The sequence below is a fragment of the Sabethes cyaneus genome, chromosome 2 (genome assembly GCF_943734655.1).
Source record: "Sabethes cyaneus chromosome 2, idSabCyanKW18_F2, whole genome shotgun sequence".
In the NCBI taxonomy this organism is placed as follows: Eukaryota; Metazoa; Arthropoda; class Insecta; order Diptera; family Culicidae; genus Sabethes; species Sabethes cyaneus.
This window is the reverse complement of record NC_071354.1, coordinates 163,486,847-163,508,132: the sequence shown is the minus strand read 5'-3', so window position 1 is coordinate 163,508,132 and position 21,286 is coordinate 163,486,847. Positions and strand designations below refer to the sequence as shown.

General features: G+C 39.1%; 3 protein-coding genes across 3 annotated transcripts; 1 reads left to right on the top strand and 2 right to left on the bottom strand.

Annotated features, from left to right (window-relative positions):
- Nucleotides 1-3,846: 3,846 nt before the first annotated feature.
- On the bottom strand, nt 3,847-7,650 carry LOC128734693 (uncharacterized). Its single transcript, XM_053829001.1, has 6 exons — nt 7,302-7,650; nt 6,377-7,242; nt 6,155-6,316; nt 4,899-5,658; nt 4,678-4,838; nt 3,847-4,615 (listed from the first exon to the last, which is right to left on the bottom strand). The coding sequence occupies exons 1-6, from the start codon at nt 7,344-7,346 to the stop codon at nt 4,084-4,086; spliced, it is 2,526 nt and encodes an 841-aa protein (XP_053684976.1). The 5' UTR covers nt 7,347-7,650; the 3' UTR covers nt 3,847-4,083.
- A 4,453-nt stretch (nt 7,651-12,103) lies between these two features.
- LOC128734264 (28S ribosomal protein S17, mitochondrial) lies at nt 12,104-12,860 on the top strand. Its single transcript, XM_053828345.1, has 2 exons — nt 12,104-12,359; nt 12,413-12,860. The coding sequence occupies exons 1-2, from the start codon at nt 12,252-12,254 to the stop codon at nt 12,770-12,772; spliced, it is 468 nt and encodes a 155-aa protein (XP_053684320.1). The 5' UTR covers nt 12,104-12,251; the 3' UTR covers nt 12,773-12,860.
- On the bottom strand, nt 12,811-15,899 carry LOC128734262 (RNA polymerase II subunit A C-terminal domain phosphatase). The gene is made up of 7 exons (XM_053828344.1): nt 15,679-15,899; nt 15,276-15,564; nt 14,972-15,216; nt 14,732-14,913; nt 14,149-14,519; nt 13,725-14,091; nt 12,811-13,547 (listed from the first exon to the last, which is right to left on the bottom strand). Exons 1-7 carry the CDS (start codon nt 15,897-15,899, stop codon nt 13,006-13,008), a joined length of 2,217 nt encoding a protein of 738 aa, XP_053684319.1. The 3' UTR covers nt 12,811-13,005.
- Between the last annotated feature and the right edge of the window lie 5,387 nt (nt 15,900-21,286).

Here is a 21,286-nt window from a genome sequence, read left to right as displayed (position 1 = left end):
CAAGGATTAGTTTGCCAATTAAGTTCATCGATCAATCATCAAACGGGATCGGTTTTCGTCACCCGAGCCGTCACCCGATTTATTGGCGAATTTAATCTGTTATCGTAGGATATCGATTAAATCGGTCAAATAGTCGGTTTAGGCTGCAAGGATTAGTTTTCCAATTAAGTGCACCGATCAATCATCAAACGGGATCGGTTTTCGTCACCCGAGCCGTCACTCGATTTATTGGCAAATTTAATCTGTTATCGTAGGGTATTGATTAAATCGGTCAAAGAGTCGATTTAGGCTGCAAGGATTAGTTTGCCAACTAAGAGTACTGACCAATCATCAAACGGGATCGGTTTTGGTCACCTGACCCGTCACCCGATTTATTGGCGAATTTAATCTGTGATCGTAGGGTCTCTATTAAATCAATCAAAAAATAGAATGATTCTGTATATAAATACCTGTATATAACTGTTGACAAATCTGAGTATCGAGAAAATGGCGTTACGGGATGATGTTCGTGGAGTTTGCATTAATAGTTGGTAAGTATACTATTTTCGAGTGTAATTATTTAGTCCACAATTTTAATAATGTGTTTTCGTAGGAACGTGCGGTTTGAATTGTGCTTTATTTGCAATTGAAAATTACGGTACCATCGGAGGCCATTGCAAAAGATAAAACGCAGATTGTAAACTTTTCAAGGAAGCAGCTGCCAAACCTGGGTCTAACCCAAGTTTAGCCGCTCTGATTCCGACAGGGCGTCCGTACTGGTAAAATTTTTGCTGCTACTGAACCGGCCGAGGAGCCATAAGGTATTGAGTATTGCGATGAATAATTTTAACGCTTTATTAAATTTACGCTAATAAAGATCTGAGTTTCAGGACAAAGAAAAAGTCTACCTGCTAATGCCATCTGACGAGGAGATACGGCTTGACCAGAATCGCACTGGCAAGAAAGTAGAGACTGAGAGCCAGGTTTAGTGCTGGCCGGTGCAGCGGAATTAGTTCTAATGGAACCGGTAGCTTTAACCACGTTCAAGACTCAGGAGTGCCTACTATTTACGTAAGTTACAAGCAAGTCCTTTATTAATTTTAATTTTTATTGTGCACTAATTTTTTGAATAAAAGATAAAAGAACAAGGAGAGTGTGATTTCCGATCGATTGGGGTGTTTAATGTTATACACCTATTAATCCACCTATTTCGTTTCTATTGATCAATTTTAAATCCCGATTAATCAACCTATTTCGTCTGGTTCCGAAGATTGCATAACTTTTTGCATCGATTCATCCGCCTATTTAGTCTGATTTACTTATTTCGTCATCCGATTCCTCCTCCGATTTGCTCGGTTTTAGTAGGGAGCCCAATTGCATACACCAATTAATGCACCTATTTCGTCTGGTTCCGTAGGTTGCATAACTTTCTGCCTCGATTCATTCGCCTATTTAGTTTGATTTACTTATTTCGTCATCCGATTCGTCCTCCGATTTGATCGATTTTAGTAGGGAGCCCAATTGCATGCACCAATCAATCCACCTATTTCGTCTGAATCGATAAATTTTATCTCCCGAATAATCAGCCTATTTCGTCTGGTTCCGTAGGTCGGCTCTAAATGATCACCCTACTAAACTGCCAACGTAGTCGGTTCTAGTCGGTAGATTCTGTATACATGCGAATCGGTATATGCCCCTGTAAAACTCCCATAAGGGTAGGCTGGTAAATGTTGCAAGAATCGGCCGATTCGTAGGAAGCGAAATAGGGCGATTCACCCCACGCGAACCTACTAAATAGGGGGAAAAGTAGGAGGGATTTTTTATGGGGCAATCCAGCTTTTTACGCGCTATAATGGTGGCCGCTATAAATTGTGTTCGTAATATGCGAACAATCTTTTTGACAACTCTGCATACATCAAATTTGGCACTCTTCTCTTGCAACACTACCGTGCTCTTTCTTTCGTTTACGTCAAAGAAGGAAAGCAAAACTGTGCGAAATGTAAACAAAACTATTGCCTTCCTTCTTTTGCGTAAACGAAAGAAAGAGCAACACTGCCGTACAGGAGAAGAGTGCCTAGTTTTGATGAATGCAGAGTTGTCAAAAAGATTGTTCACATATTACGAACACAATTTATAGCGTCCGCCATTATAGCGCGTAAAAAGCTGGATAGAGCGAACCTACTGTGTTACCTAACTCATAACGAATATACGTTATATACGGGGAAGGGTCTCGTAACTCACAAACTTTGTGGTTTTTCGTTCAATTGTTCAAAAATTCGAATATACAAATATCAACTATATAACATAAGAAATTACATGTTTACTCCAAAAATAAAAGCGTGAGATTTTAGAATTTCGGAAATAGGGGTGCGTTATGAGTCAGGTAACACAGTAGATTGGACCTAAGCAAAAACAAAAACGGTGTTCGCGTTGACGGCATTAAACGATCTCTTGCACTCTCATAGAAATGCCCGTATGTACGAGTGGGTGAAAATCTGCCAAAATGCTTCGATCTCTTGCGCTCTTTAAGAAATTCCTATTTCGTTTCACCCCTACAGTAAACTTTTGGAGGTGGCAGCAGCTAGGGTTGCCAAGTGGCCGGTTTTTGGCCGGCCCGACCGGTTTTTCACTTGGAAAGCCGGTGGCCGGTCAATCCGGCAAAAAGGCCGGTTTTTCGACGTATGAAGCCGGATTTGTACTTTTTGCCTGATTTGTTAAATTTTCTGATAAATTTATTAGCAATCCTGAGCAGTGGATTATTGAAGATAACCAGTTTTGCAGTGACAATACTTTACTTCAGGCGGTAATATACATTAAATTGTCCACTAGCACGAGAAGCAAGTAGTTGTCACTCTGAAACTATCTATCCTCAATAATCCATTCGTTGTGGTTTCGACTGTGATGTCCTACCGTCCGCTATCTCCACAGTTGACTGTTCATCCCATTTACACGGGAAACTGTCAACTGACTTCCGGCGACTACCCAAATAATGTCATTCACGCACATTACACGTTCCAGGCAAATCCTCTCTAAAAATATGCAAATATGCTGACCACCCCTCCCCCCCTCGCGTTTTTTTGTAGGCAGGACCGACTGGCCGGTTTTTGTAATTTTCAGACTTGGCAACCCTAGCAGCAGCTTACGTTCGTCAACGCGAATAGTGATCTCTTTTAGAGAGCTGCGGTATTTATAATTTTTCCGTATAGTTCTTTTACTGCAGACGTGTGGGCTGCGTACTTACAGCGACTGCACTGTGGGAACATTGTGCGCATTTTGGCGACATAATTTCGAAGTGTAACAACCGGCACCATCAGGAATAGAGGGGCCCAACGTGCTAGATGGCGCGACCAGGTTGAAGTCGACTTGCGTGTGACGAGACGCGTGACGAATTGGCAACGAGAAGCCCTGGACCGAGTACAATGGAGAGGAATTCTTGATACCACAAGACCCACCCCGGCTCTCGGCTGGTAAACGCGCTATATTTTTCATAATCTTTAGCAGCACAGCAGGTTTTGCAAACTGATTGCATGGCGGCGCTTGCGTGTTGCAGCTTTGAGCTACAGCTGCTAAATAATGCGTTGGTACATAATAGAGGGCGCTCACGTGGGTTTGTAAGCAAAATAAATCTGATGAGTGACGATGTTTTTGAAAGAATTTTCAAAAGAAAGAATGTCCATTTGTTCATGCTCCTAATTCCACCTTAGGTGATATGGAAGGTATATGGTCAAAATTAAGATGTCCGAATCGAATACTATGAGTATCCTACATTTTTTAATTGAGGTTTTTTTTCTAGCTCTGTTTACAAAAACGCCTATGAATAGAATAAATTAAAATATTTTTTTATTTATTAATAAACGTATTATCTCGTAATATTTACAACTACCAGAGCAAATAAAAAATGTTTCCGTATGAAAATAATTTTCTCACAAGTAATCCTAGATGAATTCAATGCTTGGTTTACACGTAACCCTGCGTGTGTAACTCAGTCAAGTGCTATTACTGTTACCCGCATACAAGTGATAGAAATCACCTAAACACCTCATTTAAAATGCAAAAATATGTATCAGACATTAACTAAATACGCAGACGTTCAATTGCGCAAAACTATTCAAATGAGATCTGCCGTTTCGCTTTTAGCACGCAGGTAGAAGAAAGAACACCACCGACAAGTAATTTTGCACTTTTCGCCAGAGAACTGCCCTTGTCCGCATAAGGACTAAGATTTTTTTGATCCTTACCAGAAAAAGATACTTGCTTCTGAGCCGACTTCTGTCGTTGTTCGCTATCAATGTTCTCGCGAAGAACCGTATTTTGCAATCCACTTAGCTCTATTACTTGACTGCTGTTGTTCGAAGTTTGCGACAGCTGATTTAGAAACTCCGAGCTTTGAGAAAGGAACGAACGTTGACTGAGCTGCATCTGGCTAGAGGAGGCATCACTAGAGTTCTCTGATACCAACACCGACGTCGACGTGCTTCGTTTCAGCATTTGTTTGCGATATTCGTAGTCTTCTGGTGCAATGTAACCCTGTAGTTTGCTAAAATTTCTTGCGTTCATAATGCGCGTTTTTTCTTTTAGGTAGATATCATCAACGCTGTGGCCCTCAATTACTTCAAAAACATGCTTATTTGCCAATCTTGAATGGAAGAGGATTTAAATAATGTTTTTCTATTAAAGAATGCTTTGAGTATAACAAACCTTAACAGTTTTTCACTGGTACTAGACACAATTTGATCATTGAACTCCAAGAATAGACGTTTGACGACACGGGCTAGACTGGACGCATAATCCTTAAATTTGTTATGTTTCACTGTAATCTGCTTGGTTTGCAACGCTTGTGAAACAGCCCATAATAATTTCTGCAATTGAATAGAAAACATCGATAAAAATAAGCAATTCAAAGTACTGTTCAATATTGCCTTTTTATGGTTCTCCGTCAGAACCGTCACTGGACGATTTCCGGAATCGGGAAAGGTAACTTCTGAGCTTGCTCTGAAGAGCGATTTTCCGCAGAGAGCATTCTCTGAGGCAGTCCTGGAATTCATGTGTTTCGAACCCCCACAAAAGCTTTGACTGCGAGCAAGTTTCAATGAACGAGGAGTCAAATCTTCTTCCTTGATTGAATCTATGCGAGGAATTTTTCCTGCATTAGTAGATAAATCTGTATCATCGTCTTGATCCTCTGGACGCTTTCGCTTTCCACCTAGGTACACAGTTTCTCCGGTGTTTATATCCGCTAACCCACTGGATTCTTTTAGCAAGTCGATATTACTGGTAGAACCGTACCGTTGAGAGCTTATTAATGACTCTTTGATCGATAGGTTCGACTGACTAGTAGAAACGGAGGAGAAACGATGAGTTCGCTTTGGAGGCGAAAATAGTGCTCGTTTCGATTTTTGTGCTTTATTAGCAACGGAACTACCAATCGCTGTATATGCAGTTGATGACGATGCTAATGCCGTATTAGGCTTGTTCGAGGAATCACGAGGCGGACTCTGGAAAAGAGCCCGTTTGGACGATTCTCGGCTAACCGGTTGTGAGTGTTTTGCTATTGGTAAACTTAGCGTTCGTTTTTTACTTGATGAACCAGGTGTTTTTCGTCTGCTCGGCGTCTTTCTGCGGCCCGGCGTACGGCGCTTTGGTGTACGACCTTTGTTTTTGCGACGGTTATCCGATTTCCTATATGGAAATAAAAAAAATGATTAGCTGTTTTTATACAAATATTTTGACTCTATGAAACATCTGTGTAAAATAAGAAATATAAGGAATAAGCTCGCTGATGCATCATATTTCAGGCAGTATTATTCATATGCTAACAAGTTATAAATTATTATAAAGATTATCAAACATACTCTTGTTGAACTACCACGAAAATGAGAAAAAAGAGATGTGCCAAAATCAAACCAATGCTGTATTATGTCCTCACACTTAAATTAAATCGCAACGCATGAATAACCTAGTAACTAGAAAATATGTCGTTTTATAGGTACATTTATTAAATACTACAAACAATTTAGAATGTTCTTAGATTTAGAACCAATCTGGAGAATTGCTCAAACATTGACCTTAACTTTTCTAGTTATCTGGTTTTTACCGAAACCTTTTGAACTGTGTTATGAGATAATACTCGAATAAAAATTTTGAAAAGTTTCAAACGGGACATGGTGAGACTTACTTTGTATCTAGCAAGATTTGTCGATTGCACGAGCGAAACATGTTCGAAGGGCCTGCTGCAGTTGCTGACCCGATTGAGCTGTTAAGCAGATTAGCAGACGAGAATACCGCCCGCCGACGAGCCAGATGGCTGAGTCGACTTCCTGGCGATTGATTGAGCATTCTAGAAGTGTTACCATTAGCTATGATTCATGATTTGAAAGTAATTTTAATGTATACTAACTTTAGTCGTAGGTTTCGTTTCTTTGCACTGGATGGTGAACGGATCACATTAAAGGTCGTACCCGTTTCAGATCCTATGTAGCGATCTACATATTTCAAGCCAAGTAGTTCAATTTTTTCTGATGCGCTAGAACGGTTGTAATAAAGGCCATGTGCTCTACATTTCAATATATCCGGCCAAGTTAACTTAAACAATTCAGTTGGACTGTGCGTCGGCTTACTGAGACAAGGTTTTTCTGTAGAAACCTGTATGTCTTTGACATCATCGGTAAAACCTAACCGACTTTCGTTCTCTTTGTACAGATTTAGCATACGATTGATGTCGATTTGAGAATAGGTAACTGTTGGTGGCGGTAGTACACCCGACAAAGATGATTGTATGCGTTTAAGGATAATTTGTTCAATATTACTAACAGCGCAATCGCTGTTGCTCGGAACCATCGATTTTAAAGATGTTTCTTGTACACCATCGCGAGCTTCTGAATCCGATTTTGATTTTTCATCGTCACTTGTTTCATAATAATTTGCATCAGGAAATAAATCTGGAGATTTCTCGTTGTTATAATGCATTAGAGAACTATTCTCCTTTGTCAGTATTTCAAATGATTCATTGAGCTTATCTTGGTTATTGTCTTCTCTGCTCGCAAGTGTTTTGGCTATTGCCGATTTACACTGCGGTGAATCGGCAGGGGATTTCAGATTGAGACTTGCGATCTTACCGTTGAAAGACAGTTCTTTGAGCGGTATTTCATGTTTCTCTTCGACACAGTCTTTTATAAAAATTTTGTTATCCACTGCATTACAACTATCTTCTGTTGCCAAAATTCCAATAATACGACTTTCTTCTTTGCTTGAATGTACATTCTCCTAGAAACGTAATTTAATATTATTATGAAAATAAAAAAATCTATTGAATAGGTACATACGGGAGATACATTTCCAGCAGAGTCCAACTTATTATCGGTAAACATTTCTCGATAGCCGTAGCAGAGTTTTAGAATTTACTAATGAAAATTTCTGAAATTAAACTTTTCAAACAGCTCCCCAAAACGTCACACTCACTGTTCACTTTCTAATCATTTATAATTTGATTTTTTCGACAACCAATATCGTGTAGCCCTTTTTTCTGCTAATAGGCGTAATCGTAAAAACTATTGAATTATTGACCACGAATTCCGGAAAAATCCATGTGAAAAACTGCTTCGAATCCAAAGGAGCGAAATTTAACTTTTCATCCACCTATTTTGTTGGCTGGGGCTAGTTGACAGAGATTCGTGGCGATCGAGGCTGAGGCGAACGCTGATGGTTTTGCTTTCCCCCGTAAAAAGATTTTGCACAACCAGAGATGCCAGATTATTTTATAGCGACCTTAATTGCAAAAGACCGTATAAATAAAAAAAGGAACTTTCCAAGTAACAACGGTAGCTGAATTGCAATATGAAAAAGAATTGAATTTGAGTCACTTTTACAATAAATCTACCATAATTATAACTTAAGTTTCAATGTCTACACTGATAAAACTTTTTAATCTGTTTAATTTGGCGAAAATCTATATTCCATGCATACAGATTTTGTACAGGCGATTTATTTCAAATATCTGTTAAACACAGAATAATCTGTGCATGTGGCAACCCTGGTCGGTGCTTGCGGGACATCAGAGCTGCCATAAATACAGATATTTGTGCATACATAAATTTGGGACCCTACAGTTTTCTCCGGAGTATTTAATTTTCTCGATCTTCTTTTAAATAACATAAATAGTTTATGGACTACTTTAAAATTCATGGACATTAGTAGAGCCAAAAATCACAGCAACTGAAATAATTGATGGGTCCCAAATTTATGCATGCACAAATATCTGTATTTGTGGCAGCTCTGTTGCGGGACAGTAAATACAAATCGTATAAATAAACGGATCCCTTTTATCAAACACTTCTAGATAGAATTAACAAAAGGGCGAATGTCGCAAATGTAAACAAAACGAGTGAGAGTTATTTTTTGCTGGACCAGCATAGGAAAATCAACCCTCACTCGGTTTGTTTACGCTTGCGACATTCGCCCTTTTGTTAATTCTATCTTCACTTGATTCGTATTCATTTTGAAATCGCGGAGGGTGCCGGGAGCAAAAAAAGTTTAGTCTATGCAGCCCGAAGAGTTACCGTCATCACGCCGAAGTAGGTCGCTAGAAAAATGAACTCTACTCGTTCTGTTTGACAGTTGACTTATCCACCCTTTTCTAATGTTGGTCGACTGCTGGAAACGTTGAAAAGCCGGAAGAAGACATATGAAGTAGAGTGACTATATACAGAGTGGCGCCAAGTCATCCCAAATGTATGCAATGCGGTTTATCCTAGGTTTTTCTTTCTCTTTCCTGCATACGCGTTGGATAGGTGGTCTGCTCGATTGGAATGACACTGACAGATAATTATCATTCCAATTTTGACATTGTCGCCACTCTGTATATAGTCACTCTAATATGAAGACATTTTTTCTTGATTCGTGTAGAAATACTCAGAGGTGAGAGATACGCGGAAGCAGCCATCTTGGGAGCCAATCGAGCAGCGAGAATAGAAGTCCGTCCAGATCATATCCCTCCTTTTCTTATTTTTTCTCGAAAGTACTCCCAATACGAGTGACAATGCTGCAAAAATATTTTTTTTTTCGTTGACTCTAGAATTTACTACGATTTTTTAAACAATGCAAATTGTAAGAATGTTGAATTTCTTTTCACCAAATCACGAATGTTGAGTTTTAAAAAATTCGTTCCGGCTGCACTGTTTATCAAAATTTTCAGATTTTCTGGCAACACTGAACAACAGATTTTGACACTTTTGACATATGTATCAGCGGTTGAGTGAAAACAGTGAAAACGACAAAACGAATGAAAAGCTAATGATTACCTTTTTTCGTTTCGTGTGTTGCTTGCCACAAGAGTAAAGAGTGGCACAGATGGTTTCGAAGAGTATAGAATCAATATATATATAGAATGCCAGTGTCGCTGTTTTTCTACAGGACTCATGGTGGTAAACATGATGCTAACAATCTGTATCAAGTGTGTGAATTCATTGTCAAAGTCAAAGTCAAAGTCAAAGTCATTGTCTTCATTGTCAAAGTTGCTCATTGTTATTTATCTGTTCTTTATCTGTGCGCTGGTTGGTGCTGTCATCAGTGCGCTCATCGCTGTGTCTTCATGCCAGTGAGATGTTTTTAAACGCTCATTTTCTTTTCGTCCGGGTGAATTGAATCCCAAAACTGCGCCTTTTTGCAACGATTTTTTCAGAAATTTGAACAAGCGAAGTTTACAATCACATTACTTGGCAGCCATATTCGAAATTTCAAACTGGTTGTCAAAGTTTGACAATGAGATTCCCCTTTTGATGAATCTCAGGCACACATACATAAGCATATATAATGTAAATACATTATCTGAATATGTATGATGTTTACCACGCGCACTGCAGCGACACTGGCATTCTATATACATTTATTGTATACTAGCTGACCCGACAAACTTCGTATTGCCACAAATTAACCTGTGTTGTACATAAATCATGAATCTCGGATGATCTTTGTCACAATCTCGAGTTTTGCAAGCCCCCCAGTGGGCGGCACTTCCGACGGCGGGTCACCGGCAACACTCGCGACTGTCTCGTCCTGAATGATCTAGTGTTACTATAGATAGTTTTTGTGGTCTTGTATTGACTAATGTTTTAAGGAAGAGTCTCGAATTTCTCGAGTTCGATTAGTTTTTGAGTTTCGCAAAAATTTCTGTTTTATTTGTATGAGAGTCCATATCCCCCTACCACAGGGGTGAGAGGTCTCTAACTATCGTAAAATAAATTCAAGACTCCAAAATCTCCCACATGCCAAGTTTGGTTCCATTTGCTTGATTAGTTCTCAAGTTATAAGGAAATTTGAATTTCATTTGTATGGGAGCTCCCCTCTTAAAAGGGGAAGGGGTCGTAATTCACCATAGAAAAAATTTCTGCCATGTAAAACTCCCACATGCCAAATTTGGTTCCATTTGATTGATTGGTTCTCGAGATAAGAGGAAATTTGCATTTCATTTGTATGGCAGCCCACCCTCTTAAAGGGGAGATGGGCCATAACTCGCTTTTTAAAGAAGAGAGGGGTCTCAGTTCACCATAGAAAAAAATCTTGCGTTCAAAACCACTTACATGTCAAATTTGGTTCCATTTGCTTGATTAGTTCTCGAGTTATGAGGAAATTTGGTTTTCATTTGTATAGGAGCCCCCCTTCCTAAAGTGGGGAGGGGTCCCAATTCATCATAGAAGAAAATTTTGTCTCCAAAAACACCCACGTGTCAAATTTGGTTCCAGTTGCTTGATTAGTTCTCGAGTTATGAGGAAATTTGTATTTCGTTTGTATAGGAGCCTCCCCTCTTATAGTGGGGAGGGGTTCTAATTCACCATAGAAAATATTCATGCCCTAGAAAACTTTCACATGCCAAATATGGTTCCATTTGCTTGATTAATTCTCGAGTTATGAGGAAATTTGCATTTTATTTGTATAGGAGCCCCCTTCCTAAAGTGGGGAGGGGTCCCAATTCATCATAGAAAAAAATTTTGTCTCCAAAAACACCCACGTGCCAAATTTTGTTTCATTTGCTTGATTAGTTCTCGAGTTATGAGGTAATTTGTATTTCGTTTGTATAGGAGCCCCCCCTTTTAAAGGGGAGATGGGCCATAACTCGCTTTCTAAAGAAGAGAGGGGTCTCAATTCACCATAGAAAATATTTTTGCCTCCAGAAACCTCCGCATGCCAAACTTGGTTCTATTTGCTTGATTAGTTCTCGAGTTATGAGGAAATTTGCATTTCAATTGTATAGGAGCCCCCCTTCCTAAAGTGGGGAGGGGTCCCAATTCATCATAGAAAAAAATTTTGTCTCCAAAAACACCCACGTGCCAAATTTTGTTCCATTTGCTTGATTAGTTCTCGAGTTATGAGGAAATTTTATTTCGTTTGTATAGGAGCCCCCCCTCTTAAAGTGGGGAGGGGTCCTTATTCACCATAGAAAATATTCTTGCCCTCGAAAACTTTCACATGCCAAATTTTGTTCCATTTGCTTGATTAGTTCTTCAGTTATGAGGAAATTTGTATTTCATGTGTATAGGATCCCCCCTCCTAAAACGGGGAGGGGTCCCAATTCATCATAGAAAAAAATTTTGTCTCCAAAAACACCCACATGCCAAATTTTGTTCTATTTGCTTGATTAGTTGTCGAGTTATGCAGAAATTTGTGTTTCATTTGTATGGGAGCCCCCCTTCTTAGTGGGGGGAGGGGTTTCTAACCATCACTAAAACCTTTCCTGGCCCCAAAAAACCTCTACATGCATACTTTCATGCCGATTGGTTCAGTAGTTTTCGATTCTATAAGGAACATACGGACAGACAGACAGACAGACAGACAGACAGAAATCCTTCTTTATAGGTATAGATTGATTATACTCTCTACTGATTACCATTGATCTTGCCATTGATAACCTAATTAATTCCTAAATGATTACAAAAGTAATCTCTGATTACTACGCACTTATACGCCTTACTGGAAACCCCTTGGTGAAGACCGTGAAGATCAAGTGAAGACTTTTCACAAAAACACCTGGCATCCCTGGTCACCTATGCGGTCGTGACTTATACACAACCCCTCTGATTTTTATGGAAATCGGAAACCTGACATCTCTGATTCTTTCTATTTATTGTTTATTTACTTCGCAATAACCAAAAATTTTGTCTTGCGTTCTCGTTGTGTTTTGCTGTGTCTCGTGGACCTAGACCTGATCATTTGCATTTCAATTTGCTATTCAGTTTTCGTTATCAATTGGGGGTAATTTAATCATTAACCACTTTCCAGTGATGACTAGCCGAGCATTAATGCTGTTAGGACAGGTAGTGCCATGTATAAAGTTGAATGCATCAAAAATTCGTATCCGGCGAATGGAACTGGATACTAATCTTAATATGGTGAGTTATTGTTTAAATTGCGTAATAACACAATAAATATGTCTTATTTATAGTATTTCAAAAAAGATGAATTCTACTTTGTGCACGATCCAAACAAAATGTGCAAAACTGGAGATATTGTATTAATAAAAGAATTGCCACAAAAGCTAACGAGGTTAATTACTCACTCTATCGAAGAAATCGTATACCCCTTGGGTGATGTGACTGATCCCATAACTGGCAAGAAGGTAACCGTTGGAAAGTATCGTGAAGATATTGAAGAAACAAACCGGCTTTTTGGAAAGTCAAGTGAGGCGTTTGATTATGAGAAAGCACCACCACGAGGACGACTGGAAGGTACTCAAGATTTCAGCCACGGTGAAACTTATATTAAATACCACGAAGATGGAAAAGATCAGCCGTTTGCAGTGTAGTGAGGCATCCAGATTAAATAAACATGTTAGCTTGTAGTCTAATGTAGATTTTTAACTTCGAAATAAAATCTTACGCCTACATACTTTTAATCGAGTTACTTTGTACAATTATTTTTTTGTAACAAGAAAACTTTTAAAACAGTAGAACAACACAAAGAAATCGTGAAGAGAGGTCACTGTTCATATTAGTTTGTACTAATCCTGTGGGCTCTTTATAAGAGTGAAGGAAAAACTTATTCGTCCAGCCCTAAAAATTCACGCTCAAGCGCGGCTCCCATCATATTCCAGTCGCCATCATCGACATCATCTATGGGATCATCACTGCCTTCGCTGTTGGAACCCATATCCAAGTCCGATGGAAGAGCTCCCCCTCTTCGAAATTTCGCACTGGGACTTTCATCGTCATCTTCTGAACTTAAATTCGTTTGGCTATTATCATTGTCTTCATCATATGTTAATAACGTTCTATTGCATTCGTCCTCCTCGCCAACATCCGTACGTTGCTGAAAAATGTTGTGTCGATTTTCTTTTTCTTCTTTTCGCTTTCGCTTCCGAAGCGTCTTGTTCATTGGTGGGTTCTCTATGTCAACCGGCTCATCGTCGCTGGAACTATCATCAGATTCAAAAAATTCATCAAAATCATCATTCATAGCGTTAAGGTCATCGTTGGAAAAGCTCAGCAATGGATTGATGGTATCTATGAACTTAGGGGGCTGGAGAGATTTGCCCGATGGACCTCCATCGTTTTGATTATCACCGTAATTGACTACATGCTCTGGATGGTGCGAGAAAACAAAAAGAATTTCTATTAGGTATGTACATTAATTGAGTGTATACTGAGGAATAAACTGATTTTTTGTATAGAAACAAATAAGGAGATGAGAGAAACAACTAGACGCATAATTATTGTTGGTACTGGAAGACAAATGTATTTAAAGTATTAAACACCTACCAGGACTGTGGCAATGTGGTGGTGGTTGACGCATCCTGGACGGTTTCGAAGTTCGTAACGGATACAGCTGTTCCTCAACATATTCCCATCGTTCGGCACATGTCCAAAGCCATTCTGGTGCTACGATTTTAATTTTGGAGTTTTTACGTGCATTGTGCACTTTAGAAGTGCCAAAGGTGACCGCCACCAGGTGCGTTGTATCCGGTTGGATGTCCTGCGTCACAACTGCTCCTAAACTTCGTGCTATTTGGAAAGCTTTACTCTGCTGTAGTTTCATGCTATTGGGTACTAGACCTGAGAAAACTAGCTTGCATCCAACTAAAACTTGCGATTTTACTTGTGGAATCAGTTGCTTCAAATCGGAGATCTGGGTAATTCGAAAATATAGTAGCTTTTGAAACAATACATGTCGATTATTATTTACCTTTTTCGTTTTATCATACACATCATAAAAAGTTTCATGGATCTTTAGCAAAATGTGTTCTAAGTATAGCAAGTAGTCATCCGGGTCTTCAATTTCGATCAACTTACTTTCTTTTTCTGACCGAGTTTTCTGGCTATCCGCTTCCGCAGGTGACGTTTTTTGGTTCTCATTGCTTTCGTTTGCTGTAGAAGTGCTCTCAGGTGGGTTTTCTTTACTATTTCCTGGCGGAGTTTCGTCAGTGGTTGACAATTGAATTTCCGAAGACAGAGCATCTTCGTCTGCTCTCGTTTCGTCTGTTTCAATTTTTGGCGTGGGAGGTCGACTGTTTTTGTCACTTTCTTTCTTATCTTTCGCAAATTGACCGATCAAATCTAAATAAAAAGTAACTCATCATATTAGGTAAACTTTTATATAGGTACCTGCTTAACATTTTTTTTTTGTTCCCATGATTATACGCAACACATTAATTGTGTAATACAATATTAGGTCTTTCCAAAAGGCCATAAAAATACAAAAAGTAACAACTAGCCTTTCGAGAAAAAAAAGATTTACATATATATCAATATATATGCTGTTAACTTACCTTTAAAATCTACTCCCTTACCATCGAGCTCATTCTTCGACATACCAGGTGGCGCATTGATGTCTCCAGTATGCTGGAAAAAATGATACGGCTTTACCTGAATAAGATTAGCAGCCATGTTCCAAACATCCTCACGATCGTCGATAATGCATACCATGGAATCACCGCATGGGAATAATGCTCTGGAATAACAATCAAGTGTCAACAAAAACTGAATGCTGCTTTGAAATGATGCTTTACTTTAAATTATCCGTTTTGCTTGTAGCATTGAAACATTCATCACGGGAGAGGATTCGGTGAGAGAACAGTTTACGGTCCTCATCTAAAAATTGCGCAATCATGTGGGCATAGTTTCGTGCACCAAACGTGCATATATGCAGCTCGTAACATGGGTTCACCTTGGTTAGGAATTCTAACGCTCCCGGTCTAAGCCTAGTGTGATACCAAGGTGAATTGGGTCCGTAAAGTTGAAAATGGTAAACATCCTTTTAAGAACATGAAGGTGATTGTAAAAGTTATAGGACTTCGCGATAAAATAGAATACCTTCAAATTGTTTGGTACATTATCGTTGGTCGTATGAATTAGCGTTTGATCAAGATCTACCAACAGTACGAGTTTCCTATCTTGTAACAATCGTTCTGTGTCCGCTTGTCCGAGTTTTTTCGCTAAAGTTTCCGTTACTTTTAGCTCCGGTACTGAGTGTATCATTGGAACTGATGCTTCAGAAGAAGGGCCCCCTTGGTCGTCTTGCCTCAAATCTGCACCACAGTCTGCACACATATCCTTGATTACAGTAGTGTGAGTACATTGCTCAAGCTCCAATAACGGTTTGCTGCAAGCATTAAAAATAGTACGGTCAAACAAATTTCATGTTGTTTAATATAAACAAAAACAATCAATCGCCGGGGCCTATTATTAACAACGTGTCAGTTATCAGTACACTTACCCTTTATCAACAATTTCACCTTCTCTGGCGAGGCGCTTTTTTACAACGCCCGCTTTGGTTGCTTTTAATCGTTTGGTGTCTTTGTCGGAGGCATTAAAGCATTCGTAAAACAAAATAATATTTCCTCCGGTAACCGGATAACCCTCACGAACTTTCCATTTTTGGATTTTTATTGCAAAATCAGACGGAGCGTACAGAATGTTTTGATTTTCTTCAGCCATTTTTGTCTCACTGTATAAGTGTCGAGCTCTCTTTTTCTTCGCTTGAGCAATCGTTTTTTTTTGACGCACACATGACATTCTTTTGATCGAGCGTTACAATCGTTATTTCTTGTTACAAGAGTGACGAAATTCTCGAATACTTTTATAAATAGGCGTAACGCATAATTTAAATAAAGCTGATTTCTTGATTATCCAGCTTTTTACGCGCTACACTCAAAATATACTGCACATATTGCGCTCTTCGCACTCAATTGGACTGCACTGCACAGTTATTAAGTGCAACCTCCAAAACTGTGATGAAAAGTGTGCTACTGATAATATCGCTAGTAATCTTATATCGATAATACCATCAAACTTCACCGTCACGGAAGAATATCAAAAATTGGAGGGTTCAAAGTGAAATCTGCTTCTTGACTTGTTATTATTTTAACATTTTTGTTCTATTTCTTGCGTATTTTTGCTTATACTGTCATATTATCGTTATTAATTATTTCCGATAAGAAAACTTTAGCAATAATCGTTATAGATTTTGATCGGCATTTCCCATCATTACAACTCTCCCATCTGAGCTGACATTTGATTTAGCAGTGGCGCCAGTACCAGTTGTAGGAAAAGCAAATAGTATTTAAGTTTTCATTTATTTCATATATGCTGCATATTTGTTCAAGTTATGAATTATGCGTGAAATTATGTATTTAGAAACTACTTTCATATTATTCTTAGCGTCGATAACAACTCTACGTAAGCATTTGAATTCAAACAGGAATCAACCAAGATTCAGGTTTTTTTCCCACGAAATTTTGGCAACTTTTCTCACCTACAAAATGTGTGACTGAACAAGTGTGTACAAAATCCAACTTTCAATGCAAAGAGCAATAACTAATAGTAAATTTGCATATGAAATCTCATTTGATTATCATGAGCTGCTTATAAACACAATCCTCCCAGAAATACATATAAAAATTATACGCGTATGAACAATATGTGCAATTATACGCATAAAAATTATACGCATATGAATAGTATGTGCTAATTTTTCGCTTGCACATAAATGATAACTGTTTGGCACATAAAGATCATTTACTGGGCACATTGCAAAAATCTATCCAGCTTTTTACGCGCTATAATCAGCCCATCGGCAGAGAACCATGTTTTCGCCGCCAACATCTCGTGAGTGCGAAAATGAGATAGCATGGCAGCACTGCGTTTCACTCAACTGCGAGCAGTCTGATTTGGGCCCGCTGTCAAATTTTGAGCCCCGGACATGCTGTCGCTGACGTTTACTGCAGCTCGATATAGAGATGTCGATGGGGTGGCTATAATGGTGGCCGCTATAAATTGTGTTCATAATATGCGAACAAACTTTTTGACAACTCTGCATACATCAAATCTGGCACTCTTCTCTTGCAACACTACCGTGCTCTTTCTTTCGTTTACGTCAAAGAAGGAAAGCAAAACTGTTCGAAATGTAAACAAAACTATTGCCTTCCTTCTTTTGCGTAAACGAAAGAAAGAGCAACACTGCCGTACAGGAGAAGAGTGCCCAGTTTTGATGTATGCAGAGTTGTCAAAAAGATTGTTCACATATTACGAACACAATTTATAGCGTCCGCCATTATAGCGCGTAAAAAGCTGGACATGGGACACAAAGAAACTATACGAAAAGTTTTCTCAGTGTATAATGGCGGACGCTATAAATTGAGTTCGTAATATGCGAACAATCTTTTTTACAAGTATTCATCAAAACTGGGCACTCTTCTCCTGTACAGCAGTGTTGCTCTTTCTTTCGTTTACGCAAAGAAGGAGAGCAATAGTTTTGTTTACATGTCGCACACAGGGGGCTGATATGACGTCACATTTTCGTTGCTCACATGAAAAAGGCGGCAAACGCAAAGCGATTTCACAAAACGAATTTAACTAACCATTTTCACAGTTTCAAGTATTTCGTATCAATTGCCTGCCTGGCATTGGCTATGTGATGCTAAAACCACAGACAAACAGACGAGACACTCGCGTTAATTCCATCGTCCATTCAAAAACAACTTATTTTCCAAAAAAGCATGTTTCGCAACATGTCCACACCGCGGCGCTCGAAACGCCGCCTAGCCTACGAATCGCCAAACTAAATTGACTGTCAATCACCTTCAAGTATTTCTGTCAATTACCGATGAGAGATAACACTTGAAATGTTGAATCGTCGGGAACGCCAATCGTGTTGAAATGTCGGGAATTTTGATGGTATCAGTCGATGCTGCTATGCGAGCTTGTCGGTTTTTCGCCTTGGGATTTTGTATTGAAGTAAGTATCCTGTGTAGTGTCTGCATCGGTTGCCTCCGACCGAGCCCTCCGGAACACGGAACAACAACGTCCGTAAACGTCTACGTTCGTCCAAAAACTGACTCTCTGGTTTTAGAGCAAGCTTTATCATGCTATGCAGCGTTGCCAACCTTCCAGATTTGTCTGGATTTTCCAGACTTTTTGATGCCTAATCAGACAAAAAAAGACGTTTTTCAAACGTTGTCTTCCATTAGGCCAAATGGCAGCCAGATTTTTCCAGACATCTTTATTCTCGTTTTCCAGATTTTCGTAAAAACCAGTTGGTAACGCTGATGCTATGTGCCAGTATACGTGAGTCTCATATTGACCGATTCAAGATTGCTCTCCTTGTCTCTTACCGTTCGTATGACAAATTCTCGCAACACATGCAAAGCAATTTCCGTTACACTGAAACAAATGATTTAGTTTCATTAGATTTATTTTTACGTTAATTCTTCTAACTTCGTACGTTCCCTACATCCTGTTCACTTATTACATTCACAAATTTTGTCATAAAATATTTTTTTACAGGGCCCAGGTCTACGCAAATGGTACAGTGTATTGGATAAGTACATCACCGGTAGTAACAGGGCGGTGAATACATTCAAGAATGTAGCTCTAGATCAGCTGCTATTCGATGCCGTCCCCTAAGGATGGTAATCGGAATGAACTGCTGCAAGGCCATAATCAACTCGTCAACTCGTACGATTCTGATTCATGAAACTCCGGCGTGACCATGGGCGATTGAATTTATCTTCCTCGTTTTTCAGGTAAGTTGCTGTTTGGAATGAAGCAGATTTTGGTATTATCATCTATCGGAGAGAATCCGGGAAACATTCAAAAAAGTACTAGCAGCATAATGGTGTCTTTTTGTTTTATATTTGAACAATTTACAACAAGAAAAGTATCTGAAAATTATAGCAATAGTAATATAATATTACAAAAGGTTCGTACGAAAAGCTTTTCGATTCCAGTGTCGCTGTTTTTCTATCCAGCTTTTTACGCGCTATAATGGCGGACGCTATAAATTGTGTTCGTACACAATTTATAGCGTCCTTTTTGACAACTCTGCATCCATCAAATGTTCCCAGTATTATGGGTCAGTAAAACAAAATTGGTTTTATTTCGAGAAAACCGCGTGTGTGTGTGTGTGTGTTTTACCGTGAGGAACAGCTCAATGTCTGGCGCACTGATGATGCACTGCATCACGTGGCACGGTGTGGGAGAGTATAATCAATATATATAGAATGCTAGTGTCGCTGGTGTTTCATGGATATTTTGGTGGCAAACATGTTGCTGGTTCGTGTCTTGGATACGGGAACTACATTGTCAAATTGCCCAATAGAAAATTTTCCTGCCGACGAAATACCCCAAAACGACCAAATCGGGTGATTTATCCTACGTGATTTACGGAAAAGCAGAAGGATTTTTTATTGGGTTGCCTTTTTAGTTTGACAATCAGATTCCCGTTTCGAATCGATCACTCACACATATGCGCATACAGTGTAAATACGTAATTTTCAAATGTGTGATGTTTACCACGAGCACTGCAGCGACATTGGCATTCTATATATATTGATTCTACTTGTGGGACCCACTAAACCCTAAGTTTACGCAAAAGAAGGAGAGCAATAGTTTTGTTTACATTTCGCACATTTTTGTTCTCCTTCTTTGGCGTAAACGAAAGAAAGAGCACGGTAGTGTTGCAAGAGAAAAGTGCCAGATTTGATGTATGCAGAGTTGTCAAAAAAATTGTTCGCATATTACGAACACAATTTAAAGCGGCCATTATTATAGCGCGTAAAAAGCTGGATAGGACTCATTGTGGTAAACATGATGCTAACTATTTGTATCAAGTCTGTGAATTGGGAACTTCGTTGTCAAAGTTGCTCATTGTTATTTTTCTGTTCTTTATCTGTGCGCTGGTTGGTGCTGTCATCAGTGCGTTCTCCGCTGTGTTTTTATGCCAGTGAAATGGTTTTAAACGTTCTTTTTCTTTTCGTCGGGATGAATAGAATCCCACAACTGCGCCCTTTTGCACCGACTTTTTCAGAAATTTGAAGCAAGCGAAGTTTCCAATCACATTACTTGGCAGCCATAATTGAAATTTTAAACTGGTTGTCAAAGTTTGACAATGAGATTCCTCTTTTGATGAATCTCAGGCAAACACACATTTGCATATATAATGTACAGTCATCCCAGTATTAAGGGCCAGTTAAGCATGATGGTGCTACAAAATTATTGGTAGAAACGCAGATTTAAATAATTTACAGTTTATTTATAATCTAATTGGTTATAAACATATCATAATTTGATGTTCAGTAGGTAATCTTGTTCCAAATTCACACACTTTTTTGCAGAACAACAAAATGTAAGCATATTCCATTCCCAGTATTATGAGCCACTTTTAATCCTGGTCAGAATTATGGGTCAATGTTCCCAGTATTATGGGTCAGTAAAACAAAATTGGTTTTATTTCGAGAAAACCGCGTGTGTATGTGTGTGTGTGTGTGTGTGTGTGTGTGTGTGTGTGTGTGTGTGTGTGTGTGTGTGTGTGTGTGTGTGTGTGTGTGTGTGTGTGTGTGTGTGTGTGTGTGTGTGTGTGTGTGTGTGTGTGTGTGTGTGTGTGTGTGTGTGTGTGTGTGTGTGTGTGTGTTTTACCGTGAGGAACAGCTCAATGTCTGGCGCACTGATGATGCACTGCATCACGTGGCACGGTGTGGGACAGTATAATCAATATATATAGAATGCTAGTGTCGCTGGTGTTTCATGGATATTTTGGTGGCAAACATGTTGCTGGTTCGTGTCTTGGATACGGGAACTACATTGTCAAATTGCCCAATAGAAAATTTTCCTGCCGACGAAATACCCCAAAACGACCAAATCGGGTGATTTATCCTACGTGATTTACGGAAAAGCAGAAGGATTTTTTATTGGGTTGCCTTTTTAGTTTGACAATCAGATTCCCGTTTCGAATCGATCACTCACACATATGCGCATACAGTGTAAATACGTAATTTTCAAATGTGTGATGTTTACCACGAGCACTGCAGCGACATTGGCATTCTATA

Coding starts and splice junctions, on each gene's coding strand:
- LOC128734693 (XM_053829001.1), bottom strand. CDS start 7,346: ATGTTTACCGATAATAAGTTGGACTCTGCTGGAAATGTATCTCCC. Junction 5,659..6,154: donor CAAATCTTGCTAGATACAAA/GTAAGTCTCACC, acceptor ATTTCCATATAG/GAAATCGGATAACCGTCGCA. Junction 4,839..4,898: donor TGACGGAGAACCATAAAAAG/GCAATATTGAAC, acceptor ATTCAATTGCAG/AAATTATTATGGGCTGTTTC.
- LOC128734264 (XM_053828345.1), top strand. CDS start 12,252: ATGACTAGCCGAGCATTAATGCTGTTAGGACAGGTAGTGCCATGTATA. Junction 12,360..12,412: donor TGGATACTAATCTTAATATG/GTGAGTTATTGT, acceptor TCTTATTTATAG/TATTTCAAAAAAGATGAATT.
- LOC128734262 (XM_053828344.1), bottom strand. CDS start 15,899: ATGGCTGAAGAAAATCAAAACATTCTGTACGCTCCGTCTGATTTTGCA. Junction 15,217..15,275: donor ATGTACCAAACAATTTGAAG/GTATTCTATTTT, acceptor TGTTCTTAAAAG/GATGTTTACCATTTTCAACT. Junction 14,914..14,971: donor AGCAAAACGGATAATTTAAA/GTAAAGCATCAT, acceptor TTGTTATTCCAG/AGCATTATTCCCATGCGGTG.